This window comes from Notamacropus eugenii, chromosome 1 (assembly GCF_028372415.1).
Source record: "Notamacropus eugenii isolate mMacEug1 chromosome 1, mMacEug1.pri_v2, whole genome shotgun sequence".
NCBI classification, from domain to species: domain Eukaryota; kingdom Metazoa; phylum Chordata; class Mammalia; order Diprotodontia; family Macropodidae; genus Notamacropus; species Notamacropus eugenii.
Genome location: NC_092872.1, coordinates 414,234,677 through 414,248,387, shown reverse-complemented (window position 1 = coordinate 414,248,387; position 13,711 = coordinate 414,234,677). Strand labels below are relative to the sequence as shown.

Below are 13,711 nucleotides of genomic sequence, written 5' to 3'. Positions count from 1 at the left end.
GGTGTTTTCAGTCCCACTGCAGTCGAGGCACTCTCAAGAAGTTGAACAGGAGATTTTTCAGGGAATGGGCTTTTTGGTCAGATATTTTTCCAAAATGCTCTAGGAGGAAGATCATAGGACTAAATGGGTGGGACCTCAGAGATTATCTAGTCCAACTCTCTCATTTTACAGATGAGGAAAGAATGAAGGATAAGGGAGAGAAGATGGGCAGTTCCATTCAAAATTATAGAGGTCGAAACCAGGAAAGTAGACACTGAGAATATCAGCTGGCTCCTTAAACTGGTGAGCACTGCCATGTGGCTATCATTACATCTAATATAAATCTCTCCCTTTTGTGTCTATACAGAGGTGTGTCAAAATGTATGCATATAAATATTACAATCTCTATTTTATGTGACAAATGTATAAATACCATCTGCTTTAGACTATTACCTCTCGGAGGGCAAGACTCACTCTTCTTTAACTTTGGAACAAATAAGAGGATTTGGAACGTTGCTAAGGCAATGGATGGGGAAATGAAGTTCTGTATAGTAAAGGTTTCTAAGTTGCTGGTTTGATTCTTTTCACAATGGCCTGACTTTAGAACTGAAACCTCATTTCGAAAGGCAGGCTAGGTTTAGCAAGCAAGAAACTGAAGGCACATGCCTGTGATCAAATACCAACGAGGCAGTTGGGATGGGGGTGGGGTGGGTGGGTATCTGGTCTTCCTCAAGAGATTCTATAACAGCTGTGCCTGTCACATTGAAATGAACCATCTTGTTCCCTCTATTCTGTGTGACTGCAGTAGGATGAGAAGCCTGGATGGACTCTTTCCCTCAGACACAATGGCTTCTCCTACCTAGGAGGGTTTGCACACTCCCTTGCAGGGAGTGTGGGAACAGAATGCTACCTCCACTCCTACCCCTACCTGGTCCCTCCAGCTATCTAGTTAGTGGGCAAGGATGCCATGGAACATTAAAGGAAGATTAACACCTTATCAGGGAAGAAAGTGCACCCACCTCCCCAGAAGAGGACATATCCTGAAATCAGCTTATCTACCCAAGTGTCCCTAGTTCTGAGGGGAGGATGAAGGAGTGCAGAACTCTGCCCAGTTGATTAGCACTGCTGCTCTACAGAAGCCATCTGGAGGCTTCCTAGGGCTGCCAAACTACCCCTTGGGCCCCTTTTCCTCAGAGCGCCCTTTTTTTAGGATTCCATTCTTAGAAATAGAAACGGAATATTATGCACTTTTAACTCTGCCTGGGTTACTCTGAACTTTCCTTCGTATACTAGCCAATCAATTATGGTCACCATGCAACACTGCTTAGGCAGTCTTTTCATCAGTCACTGATAGTATCCCAGAACTGGAACAGGCCCAATCCCTATCTGCCCAGGAACCTCAATTACTGCATCCTTTATAAAAGGTCATCCAGCCTCCACTTAAACACTTCCAGTAAGGGGAGGTTCACTATCTATGGAGGCAGCCCATTCCACTCTTGGACTGCTCTGAATATTGAAAACTTTTCCTTACATTGAGCTGAAACTTGCCTTTCTGTGATTACCACCTGCTGCTCCTAATTCTGCTTTCTAAGGCCAAATAAAACAAGTCTAATCCCTGTCCTACGTGAAAGCCCTTCACATGAAGACAGCTATTATGTCCTCCCTCCTCCTGCCAAGTATTCACTTCTCCAGACCAAACATTCTCAGTTCCTTCAGCTAATCATAGTGTGATGTGGCTTTAGGTTCCCTCACAATAATCCTGGATGACATCTTTTAGAAATGCTCCAGCTTACTCAACGTTCTTCCTAAAATGTGGTACTGAGAATTGAAAACCTAATTCCAGATGTGATGGGACCAGGGCAGAATATGGCAGGAGTACAGGGTCCCTCATTCTGAACACAAAACCTCTATTGATGCAGCATAGGACTCCATTAGATTTTTGGCTGTCAGGTAACCCTGTTTATTCATGTTGAGCTTGCAGTCCACTATCACCTCCAGGCCTTTTTCACTCAGAAACAGTTTCTATCCACATGCCTACCACTGTACTTGGTGCAATTGATTTTTGGCTTCCAAGTGCAGGATTTCAAGTACAGTATCCCTATATTTGGCCCATCATTCTAAACCAAGCTATCTTTGGATCCTAATTCAAAGATATAGCATAGGTTACATAATGCATTAGCTATTTTTAACTTCGTGTCACCCACAAATTGGGTATTATCTATGCCTTTGGCTAATTCATCAATACAGTGAAGTGATTAGGACTAAGGACAAATTCCTAGAGTATTCCACTAAAGAATTCTCTTTAGGTGGTTTTGGATTACCACTCTTTGGGTAAATGAGGTTAACTTACTATAATTTCAAATGGTTCCATATCAACCTAACTATATTATCCACTAGAATATATCTCTCCCCATCTAGGATACTTTAAAACCCTGATTAATATATAAGCACTTAGGGAACTTTGGAGATCACCTACTTTAATGCCCTCATTTTATAGATGAGAAAAATGAGTCTCTAGAAGATTAAATGGACTTCCCAAGATCACAATGGTAATAAGAACTGGGATTCAAAGTCACATCCTCTGGAAACCAAAAATTGGAAAAGATACTGGATTTGACTGTCAAATGTGCTGAAATACTAGTATATAATGATATTTATGACATTCCCTGATCTACTAATAACTGTTATCAAAAAAGGAACTGAGGCTAGTTTTATTGAAATCTTTTGTTTTCACATCACCTCTAATGATGAACAAAAACACCTTAGCACCCAGAAGTGCCTAAATTTCCCAAGAATTTCATCAGCATTGTAGATGAGGAAATACATTTGTCTCCCCTTTCTTTGAAGGGACTCAAAACTATGGGTGTGGAACAGTATGCATATAGTCATACTTAGCTGATATTAATTTTGCTGAACTACTAATGTATCTTTTTTCTTTTTTTGCATTCCTGTTCAACTTCTTGAGAGTGCCTCGACTGCAGTGGGACTGAAAACACCTTTCTCTCTGTGTGCTTCAACTTCATCTCTGGCCTCTGACCTTTCCCTCCACTTGCAGCTCAGGAGCACCATGTGTTTCCATGCAGCCTCTCAGTGGTGCTGCCTATTGTCCAGGAGTTCCCTGCCCTCAGCAGACAATGGGGGACCTTTTTTCTTATGAGATCTGAATTGATGGTAGGAATGTATGTATTCAGAAATCAAAGCACAAAATATAGCAATACAAATTTTTTTTAAATTATGCTGAATGGGCATTATGATTTATAAAATATACACATATGGGCAAAAATCAATAATAAACTCAGCAGCCTCCTTGAAAATCAGAACTTTTGCTTGCCTCAAATCCTGTGATAACTCTCAGCTCAAACACAAGAATATATTCAAGTCCTTTCAAGTATCTTGAAATATAGTTCATTTGTGCCTGGTGGCAATAAAGACATCTAGGTGCTCTCTCACCATATTCCTAACTTGAGTTTCAAATTCCTGTTGACTTTTTCCCCCTATAATATCTAAAGTTCATTCTTCTTAGTAGAAGAAAAACAAAATAAGGATTTGAACAGTCTTACCTTTCTCGATCACCCGCTATCATGATTTATTTCATCTACCCTGAGTAGCATTCCCTAGTCCTTCCCTTATCTTCCTTTTGCCTCCACCATGGGTTCCCACCCACTTTTTTATCCTTAGCATTCAATGACTTTCATTTCTTTCTGAATTTTCACATTCTTAACATTCTAAAAGGACTTCTGTATGAATTCTCAGTTACCTGCTCTTGCTTCCACCTTCTGTATATGTCTTTCTAAAAGACCTAAGTCGGCCAGTGAGCTCCTTGTATAGCCACATCAATCTACTTAGACAACTGCGCCTTTTCTTCATTTGGTTTTTATTTTCAGAATTTCCTCCAGTGTTGACGGCTGCTTTGGTATGCATCTTAGGATCTTCTCTACTTTCCCAGTTTTAGTTGCTCTCAGGGAAAAATCACATTGTGTCCGGGTTATTGGCCCCACAGTTCCTCACTTTTTAAAAAAAAAATTAAATATTTTTTCAATCAAAAATCTCCCTTCTCTCCTTCCCACCTCCCCACCTCCCAGTTTCTGACTTTTTGCAATTATTTAATGTCCAGGGAACAGTTTAGCTCCCAATTGTTCCCCAATCCTACCTACTAGTCTAGGTTCTAGTGAATACCAATCAGGTACTTCAAAGATTTCTCCCAAGTTCTCACCTAAGAGTCAGCCTGTTCCATCTCATTCTGTTCCATCTTGCCTGCATTTTCAACTTTTTGTAGGGCCCTTACTTCAAATACTTCAAAAGATCCATAATTTCACCAGTGTGGGTGCTCCATCCCCTGATGCAGATCACAAACATTCTATGCCTGAATAGACTGTCTTTATGAGAAGCTGTGGCTGAAAAAAAAAAATTACCTGGTGACCAACCTTCTTACAATAAGCCTGTCAAAATTTCACTAGGGTGGACAAGAGATGATTTCTAACTGGAAATATATTCAAAGGCTTTCCAAACTGAGCGGACCCACAAAAGCTTGAACTCTACTGGCATAACCCAAGACCACTGCCAAGCCATGATGACGGAGAGAAGACTTTAACAGAGAAGTGTCCATACAATGCTTTAAACATTATGGCCATGTCCGGTGCTCCACCTATTTAAAAAGTAAGTTTTCATATTCTCACCAATCAGTGCTCAAAATGTCTTTCTTACTGTAAACTAGAATATGACTCGGGTTGGGGTTACCAATTCCCATTCAATATACATGTGGTCACCTACCAAAAGTCATTCAGAAAAGTTTTCAGAAGCATAAGGCAAATGTTCTGGCATACCAAAACAGAAGTGACCACAATGAAAAATCTACCAGATAATAAGTCCATTCTTCTTCACTCAATATTATTTTTGACCGTAGCCTCAATGAGGGAAAAGAGGCAGTCCTGCCAGTTCCCCTGCCTTTTTAGTGGGTTCTGAATCCCCAGCCTAATCTTTAAAGAGTTTTAAAAACATCTCCCAGTGTCTGTAGAGAAACTCTCATTTCAAGCACTACTATATCACCAGTCAAGTCAAGGATCAATTTTCTTTCCGTTACAGACTACTTTTTTGAAAACTCAATGGCAAACACAGGAAGATTTCACAGCTTTCAAAGCTATCACATCTTGGGTGGGAGTAGGGACAGGTGAGGCAGTAAGAGTATAAGGTTATCTGACTGGACCAGTTTCCCTTCCTGCTTCAAGTCTAGTTCTCTAGAAACCTGTTCACTTACAACCATAAGCCTCACACTCACAGAGAACACAGGTATAACATGTTCTCACTGGTTTACCTATGAAGAGAATTAATGTCTGCATTCTAGAAACTTTCTCAGTGGTACAATATAGGCAGCAGACACCTAGTGACTATGGCAGAAAGCCATGGTACAGCCAGCCTCCTCACAGGGTGCTTAGGGAACCTACCATATTTCTTGTCAGTTCTTACTCCACCAAATGTAGATAGGACTTCTCATACCTAAAAGCCCAGCACAGTGATTAAATGACCCTCCAACTCACCTCCCCACTCTCCTCCCCCTAACCTGGACGCCAATCCCTGAACTGGTCAGTCCAGTGTTTTTCTGGGCTTGTGTCCAGATCTGAGCAAGCATGAAGAATGAACTGATTTGGACTCTTGGGTACAAAAAAAAAAAAAAAAAAGGATAGATTCTGGGGGTTTGCATTTTATCATTCAGGTCTACTCAAGGAGTCCCAAAATCATCTTGTTTCAGTTTTCTAATAGAACCCTTTCTGAACCAGGAACCTCAGAGGAAAACCTGAACCTAACCTACTAAGCATTTTCTAGACCTCCAAAGACAATCCAGTTTTGTACAGACCGATCAATCAACAAGGATTTATTACGCATGTGCCAGGCACTGCACTAAGCACCGGAGATACAAAGAAAAAGCAAAAACCGTCCCTGCCCTTAAGGATGTTAAGAACACATCCCCAGGACACACCCTGTCTGTACTCCATATTCCAGGGTGGATAAGCAGCCACATAAAAGCCACGTCAGAGGTGCTGCAATATTGAGGACCACAGCTCTTGTTCTTCTTATATTCTTTCCCTTCTCTACTACACCTCACCACTTCTCTAATACAGAAGAAAGGAACATTAAGCTAGGACATTCTGGTCCCTCCTAAAAATATTACAGAACCAAAGGAGGTCGGTGACAATGTAGCTACTTTGTTCTATGGTTCATTCACCAAAGATTGGTTTATGGTAAAATAAGAGCTCAAAAAAAGGAAACTCCACAATAAATTCACAATTTTTAAAAATTTGTTCTTGTCACAGGATCTTGCAAAGGTCTAAGTAATAACCATAATCTCCCAAAAGCTCCTGGTGGTTAGCATTTGTGACCATGAGGTAACAGGAACTGGGCTAACCGATCCTCACCACTGATCTCTGAACAATCACTAGTCGTTTGATTTCCTTACCTTTTTTAGGTAGTCCCTGGAAATCTTAATCATTTGGTGATAGGAATAAGGTAGATTTAAGGGAATACATCAGCAAGGGGGAAGGGAAAGCTCAAAGCAAATTTAAAAATTCCTTCTGGTAGCATTAATCAAAGCTCTAAATCTCAGCCCTCCTAGAGAAGTTTCTTGACCTACAACAAGGATCCCCAGGAAGTTGCTAAGAGCTATCCTGAGATTTAGCTCTTACTCCCAGAATGTAAGATTGCAGTACTTTCTTCAAGAGACTCATTAGACTCAAGATTTTACATTTGCTTATTGAGGATATACCCAAGATGCACACCTATCTATGCAACAAATCCACAATAGGGTCAAAATTCTATTCGAAAATGGTCTCTGCAAATTTCTTGGCTCTCGGGTATCCCCAAATTTCCTCAGAATATTATCACCAGAAAAGGTAATGGACAGTGACAGCAAGGTTTTCTTTCAAAAGCAACCAGCATGACTCAATCAGCAACCTAAAACATTCTTTTCTAATCATTCCATATTCACCACCATCTTCTTGCCATCATACCTCATATGAGTAAACTCATGTCTTCAAAACAGACAAATGGATAGGGCTATAATAAATGATCCCCAGCTCCCAGATCAGAGGGCCTCCATCTTCAACTCTGTCAAAATGTGCTTTTTTTCCTCACCCAGACCAGATTCTGGAATTCTTCAAGGTCTCCTGGCTAAGCACAATTAACTACATCAGTCAATAAATACCCTCTTAGAAAGAAACAGAAAAATGAAGCATCAACCATCTCTCTGGCCCTTGGACTATATATATGGTTGATCTCTAGCCCTTAGGCTATATATGGCTTATCTCTAGGCAAAAATGGTGAAGCACTTATTCTAATGTAGTAATCAATGGGAATGATTTGAGAGTCATTCACAGTATCAAGGAGGGGAGTACACCAATAATAGGTCTCAGGAAATGTGTTTTGGATCCAGAAGGCAGACCAAACGTTTAGGAGTCAGTAGAACTGTCCAGCTTTCAAGGAAAAGAAATGTGTTCCCATTAGATAATGGTTCCTAAATTCAGACTAGGGCAATAATCAGGACCACTGACTGTCCATGGAAGACCTTGAAAAGTGATGATGATAGATAGCATTTATCCTTTAAAGTTTGAGAGGTGTTTTACAAATATTCTCATTTGATTCTCATAACAACCCTGGAAGGTGGGTGCCACGATTATGCTCATTTTACAGATGAGGAAACTGAAGCACACAGAAGTTAAGTGTTTGACTTGCCAGTTAATTGTCTAAAGCTGGATTTGAACTCAGGTCTTCCTGACTCCAGATCTGGTGCTCTATCCACTGCCCCACCTAGTTACATATATAGAACAAGCTATCTCTATACCCAGAAAGAGTTCAATACATCTGGACTGGGTATTTTCATACACAGGATGGGCAGACATCCTGGTGTCCATCCCTCCCCCAGCCGCAACTTTTCATCTCCTGAGGTATATGCAGGGAGCAGAATCTAAGCTAAAATAGTTATAATGGTTGCTGAAAAGCCACCAGGAAGTTTTTCCCTGCTATCCACAGAAGGTCTACTCAATTTCTTTTCAATTTCTCATGATTGTGAAGTCAAACATACATGAAAACAAAAAATGAAGTATACTTCTGTAGCTTCAGGTAAGACTAGGCAAAAATATTCATTACCAAGATGAAACTGCTGGGTAACATGGTACTCTCTAACTCCTGGGACATACTGATCCCCAAAGTAATGAAAGTATTGGGGCATTTAAATTCTTTCAATGAAAACTGTAAATAACTATTAGTGATCTACATCCTAAAAAAAAAAATCAACTTCAACACCCTTAAGCCTTTTCCCATAACTGCCTACACAAGCCAAATCAACATTTCTGTTGAAGCTGCCAAATCAGCTCTAGGGGACAGGACAATTCAGTACAAGTCAACATGTGGAGAATCTGCAGCAAGTACATTGACAATTCATTAGCTGACAACTTAAGCTTGTGTTCCCCTGATCCCAGTACCCATCAAACCCGCTTCCAATGATCAATATTACACAGCTTCCTAGCAAGGAACACAGACTTGCCCAACCTTGTTTAAAGAAGATTCCCCATCTCCGCAGCTAACATCCCATTTGTAGAACTGGGTAAACCTGTAACTTTGGACTATGGAAGAAACTTTAGAGGGTTGGTATCATTTGAGCTAAAGAGGGACTGCTATCATATTTTTGCAGTATAATGTCTAGGCAATCAGGGGAGCATTTCAGCCTTAGAAGAAAAGAGTTAATATCACTTAGAGCTCCCTGCCAGTGCAGTACTTACTTTTGGCCAAAGTCACCTATGCAAAATATGTTCACTGCCGTGCATCTTAGCTCCAAAAGCCCTGCTTCATTTAGATCCAATACACTTGCATGTCAAGGCATTAACCTCCTGATGTCATTGGTCCTCTTCGAGGATGAATAACAAGTCACACACTCATTCTGCATCTCCGTTCCCTATTTTCCAAGGAAATGAACAATATTTTGGGTACGAAAGATTCACACTTGTGACCTCCCAAGATCGTATCAAGACAAGGATGCCCAGGAAGAGAAAAATTACAGAGAAAGCTTGAATGCTAAGGGTTTGAAGCAGGAAAAATGTAAGAATTAACTGATAAGTAACAACCAATTACTCTATAAGAACCGGGGGAGGGGGAAACAGAAGTTGTTGAGAGAGTTCACAAGATGATAGAGTACCTGCACTCAAGGTAAAATAATAAGGTTCATAGTATTTAAAGCAGAAAAGGACCTCAAGGATCATCTGGTTCTAATCCCTTTTATTTGACAAATAAGAAAACTGAAGCCAAAGTAAGTAACTTGCCTCAGATCACACAGGATTTAAACCCACTTACTCTGAATCCAAATCCAGATAGAATTCTAGTAGGATGCATGCTAAACTACTCAGAAGAACCCTAGGTTTAAATTCTGACTTTGACATACTTCTTAGCAAGTCATGTCACTGCTCTGAGCTAAAGTTTCTGCATCTTTGAAATGGGGGTCACTTGTGCTGAGTACCTCACAAAATCGTATATGGAACATACCTTTAAAATGGGAGCTATGTTATCATTTCCACTTCACCTCAATGTGACATGAGACACAAGCACTGGACTAGCCCTTCTTTCCCCAGATAAGACAGCTCCTTGGCCTTTCTATAACCAGCTCCTTACCCACAAGAAATCCTTCACTGAAGTGGGGTTGAGGGGCACTTAGAGCCTAGTATGCATCCATTTATTTACAAGTAACAGCTCCCCCATGGGAGGTTGATTTCAGGAGGTTAATCTTTTGAAAAATGTTTTAAAGATGCTTTCCCATAGAAGCAAGTGGTACAGCTTTTTCTGAGGTTCTTTTCCTTGAGAGTACAGAGCATGGGATAGGGAAGTGTTTATGTTAGAACAAACTGTTAGAAATCTAGTAAAATGCAAGGTAACAGAATCTGTATGTCTGACCTCAGGTTCTAAAGATTAAATCCTAAATAGAAGCTAAACAGAAATAAGCCTCCACATATAAAACCTCCAGGGGTTCCCCTACAGCAAGGGTAGGCAATCTGCAGCCTTGAGGCCACATGTGGCCCCCTAGGTCCTCAAGTGCAGCCCTTTGACTGAATTCAAACTTCATAGAACAAATGCCCTTAATAAAAGGATTTGTTCTATAAAACTTGGATTCAGTCAAAAGGCTGCCCTCAAGGGCCTAGAAAGCCACATCTCTGCTCTATAGTATGATTACACATTGGATATGTAAATAACCACAAAATAACCTTAAACATCAGTATAAGACAGTGGAGAGAACATAAAATTTCAAATCTGAAGAACCGAGTTTGAATTCTGGTCATTCAGTAGTTATGCCGCAAAAGGCAAATCATTTCTCTTTGGATCTCAGTTTCTTCATCTACAAAATAAGGCTATTATGTTAGATGATTTCTAAGGTCTCTCCTAGCTTAAAGCTCTATGATTCTTTGGGTCATCTGGTCCAAAAATTGAGGAAGAAGTCAGAACTCGATAAAAAGTTCTCAGATCTAAGGGGGACATGTCAAAGGAGTTTAGAACGATAAAACAATAAAAACATTACTGTGATGGTTTTAAACTTATCAGGATACTGACTACTGGGAGAATAGGGATGGTAGAAGAAAAGAGTCTAGGGAATTGTCTCATCTAGAACAGTAAGAAAAACCTAGTCTCTTGAGTCATTTCAAACTAGACTGGGCAAAACCCTGGAGGATACACTCAAGGGGATCAGAGGCCCAAGAAGAAAGGGGGTGGGGAAAGACCAGGATGACCTAATAATAATAGTCTTTTTCTCATTTCTAATTCCTGATTCATGGCCCTGCAATCCTCGTCTTGACAAGTCTCACTGAGTGCATTCCCGGAGTGCAAAGCTGAAGGAGCTAAAGTGGCCCATGCCAACCTTTAAAGTAAGCTAAGAGTAGTTGCTGGCCCAGTAATTTGAAAAGAACTTGTTAACAAGGGTCTTAGGAGTGAGGTGATCTTGGCACAGCCTCCACCAATCCCTCTGCCTTTACTCCCAGAGAGGACTCAGTGTAAATAGCTGGTTACAAAGACTACTTGTCCCTTTTTTAAAAAAAAGAAAATTTTACCACAGGGAGTTTTATGTGTTTAGTACTATTACAAAGTATCTGGTTAATATACTCAGGCAAAGGCCTGTTTATCCCATTTAATTCCCAGCACTGAGAAGGTAAGAAAAGCAGGTGAATGACAGTACTTGTCTGTCTGTGTGCTTTAATCAGAGAACAGCCTCCCCAAACTAGGCTTGTGTGCCTCAGCAGAAACAGATGAAGAAGAGAAGTTTCAGCACCACATCAAAATATTTGTGTGGCAATGTTTGGTCTATAAGCAAGGCAACTAAGCCTTAGATAGGCTCTCAAATGACTTTATACACAGTGAATCTCTTACCCTGAACAACAGTGATATCAGTGTGCTAATTTTTTAGAAGTGGAAAGATCAGTGGGACACTGTGGGATAGAGAGAGGTTAAGCAATCTGAACAAGACTGAAATCAATCAACAAGGAGAGCTGGGAATCCAGAAGTGATAAATCAAAAGCTAAGGCCACTACCATATCTCACCTGTTCGTGAGAAGCGGGAACTCTATTTTATTTCCCAAGAGGACTACAAAGCACTTACCCCCTAACAATGTCTGGCAAGAGTCAGGTATTCTAAGGCTTTAATCTCCTGAAATACATAATTAATTTCTATAGAAATACTTTCCTGTCACCATGAATCTATTTTGGGGACCTGCAGAAAATCAAAGAAAAAATTGTTTTAACTGCTTATGATCTTAAAATTAAAAGAGGCCAACATGATATATGGGTTTCAGAGAAGAGCTCATAACTATCTTTAGCTTCTCAATAGCCCCCAAATATAATCCCAAGCATTCTTTCTGTGCATAGCTCCTTTAGCTATAGTAACAAAGGTGACATACTCTGCCTGCTCCCAGGTCCGCTAACCTCAAAGGAAAAAAAGATTCCATAGAGCCATCAGATACTCCCCTGCTGACAGATGTTTGGTTCTTGCAGTAAGTACAAAATGTATTTCCGTCCCACCTCATCCAGCGCACACAGCCCTCCAAGTCTCCTTTGGATTGCAGCCTACCTCTCTTCCACAAGGTTAATTCCAGAATTCTTTGTTAAAACAAGCCGAGGGGAAGTCTCCTGTCCCTGTGATTCTCAAGTCCCTCCTGGAGAATCTGTAGCACAGGTAGCGCAGCCTCCCAAACACCTGAAAAGGCACTGACAAGGTACCCAGTGCTATGCCCCTGAACTCCATCTCCTCTGCCTGAAAGCATCTCTCAAGGGGCAGGTCCAACACTGGATCAACAGGCACAACTGTAACTCCCATTCCTTCCCTCCCTCACCCCCCCCCCCATCCCATCAACTCCAGCTTCTAGACATGGGGCTTGATGGGTGGAATCCTCTTCCACCCACTCTCTTGGGGGCATCTTCTCCTCCATTCCCCTGACCAAGATTTGCCGATTCACCTCAACACTAGGGTGAACCCTAGACCCTGGCCTGGACACAGGTTTTAAGCACCGACAGCAGAGGAACGATTCTCCTTTGCCCCCTTTCCCCAGGATCAGCTGCCAAGGAGGGGGACGAGTGCAGAGCCAGCTGGCCTTCTGAACCTGGGTGTGGGACCGAGGACTCAGGCAGAGGGGAGGTACAGCTTCCCGCTCCCTCCTTCCCTTTTCCCTCTACCCCCATCCAAGGATCAGATGGCAGGGAGAGTGTGTGCAAAGCCAGCTGGCCTCCAAGGCCCTGGGTGTGGGACAGTGCACCCCCAGCCCGGGGAGGTTATCCTCCCCTGGACCTCCCTTGGGTATCTCCCAGGGAGGGAGGAGCGAGCAGCCGGGCGAGCACCCATGCACCGAGGGCCTCGCGCTCCCTCCCGGCCCTCCCGTGGCAGCGGCGGCCGGGGAGGGGGTGTGTGCGCGAAGGGAGCTCCTGGGCAGAGGGAAGGTCATCCTCCTGCTCCGTGGGGCAGCTGCCAGGGAAGGGGGCAAGGGGAGGACCCCCGGCTCTGGGCCGCTGCCCGCCTGGCCCCTGCAGCCGTGCCGCGGGGCCACCTGCAGGGGAGCGCTGCCCGGTCCTGCCCGGTCCTGCCCGGCCGGCGCTGCAGGCGGGGATGCGGGGCCGCAGGGGAGGGACCCGCCCGCTCGCACTCCCGCCAGCCCGCCCGCGGCGGCCGCTCCACAGCGTACCTCAGGGGCCGGGCCCTGCTCCTCCTGCTCCTGCTCGGGCTCCGGCTCGGGCTCCATTCCCGGCTCGGGCCCGGGACGCACGGGCTCCTCGCAGCCGCCCAGCCCCGCTGCCTCCGCCTCGTCCGAGAGCCCCGCGCCTGCGGCGGGGCAGGGCGGCTCGGGCTGCGGCGGGGGCGGGGGCGGCCCCACGGCCCGCTCCCTGCGGGCCCCGCCGCCGCCGCCGCCACCCCCGCCGCCGCCGCCGCCGGGCTTGTTCCGCCGCCGCGTCATGTTGCCTGCCCCTGGGCCACCGCTCCCGCCGCCTCCGCCGCCGCCACTCCCGCTGCCGCCGCAGCCGCTCCCGGAGACAGGACAACAGCCAATATGGCGGCGCCCGCGGCTCCCCCCCCCCTCCGCCCGCTGCCAGCAGGTGAAAGGTCACGGAGGCCCAGCGCCGCCGCCAGCGCTGAAGCTGCGGCGGACGCCATGATGGGTGAGGGCAAAGATATCGGCGTGCTGGGGGCGGGGCAGGGGGCGGGGCATTAGGGTCCTCGCGGTCC

General features: G+C 43.9%; 1 protein-coding gene and 1 long non-coding RNA gene across 10 annotated transcripts in view; one reads left to right on the top strand and one right to left on the bottom strand.

Annotated features, from left to right (window-relative positions):
• The window catches only part of LOC140518765 (uncharacterized), a 44,870-nt gene extending 42,818 nt beyond the window's left edge, over window positions 1-2,052 (top strand). Inside the window, exon 4 of the long non-coding RNA XR_011972008.1 lies at window positions 172-2,052. This is a non-coding gene — a long non-coding RNA (uncharacterized lncRNA). The remainder of the gene's footprint in view (window positions 1-171) is intronic.
• The window catches only part of FAM193B (family with sequence similarity 193 member B), a 43,111-nt gene extending 29,567 nt beyond the window's left edge, over window positions 1-13,544 (bottom strand). For 4 of the 9 annotated variants that reach the window (XM_072631146.1, XM_072631147.1, XM_072631148.1 and 1 more), the window contains exons 1-3: window positions 8,748-13,122; window positions 4,193-4,373; window positions 3,737-3,986 (exon numbers count right to left, since the gene is read on the bottom strand). Coding sequence is in view for 2 of the 9 variants with exons in the window: in XM_072631144.1 (XP_072487245.1) it covers window positions 13,173-13,442 (270 nt within the window). In the remaining 7 variants the exon portion in view is untranslated. Of the gene's footprint in view, window positions 1-3,736; window positions 3,987-4,192; window positions 4,374-8,747; window positions 13,130-13,172 lie in introns of those variants that run through there. The other 5 variants (XM_072631144.1, XM_072631143.1, XR_011972005.1 and 2 more) reach the window with 4 other exon arrangements.
• Window positions 13,545-13,711: the final 167 nt, after the last annotated feature.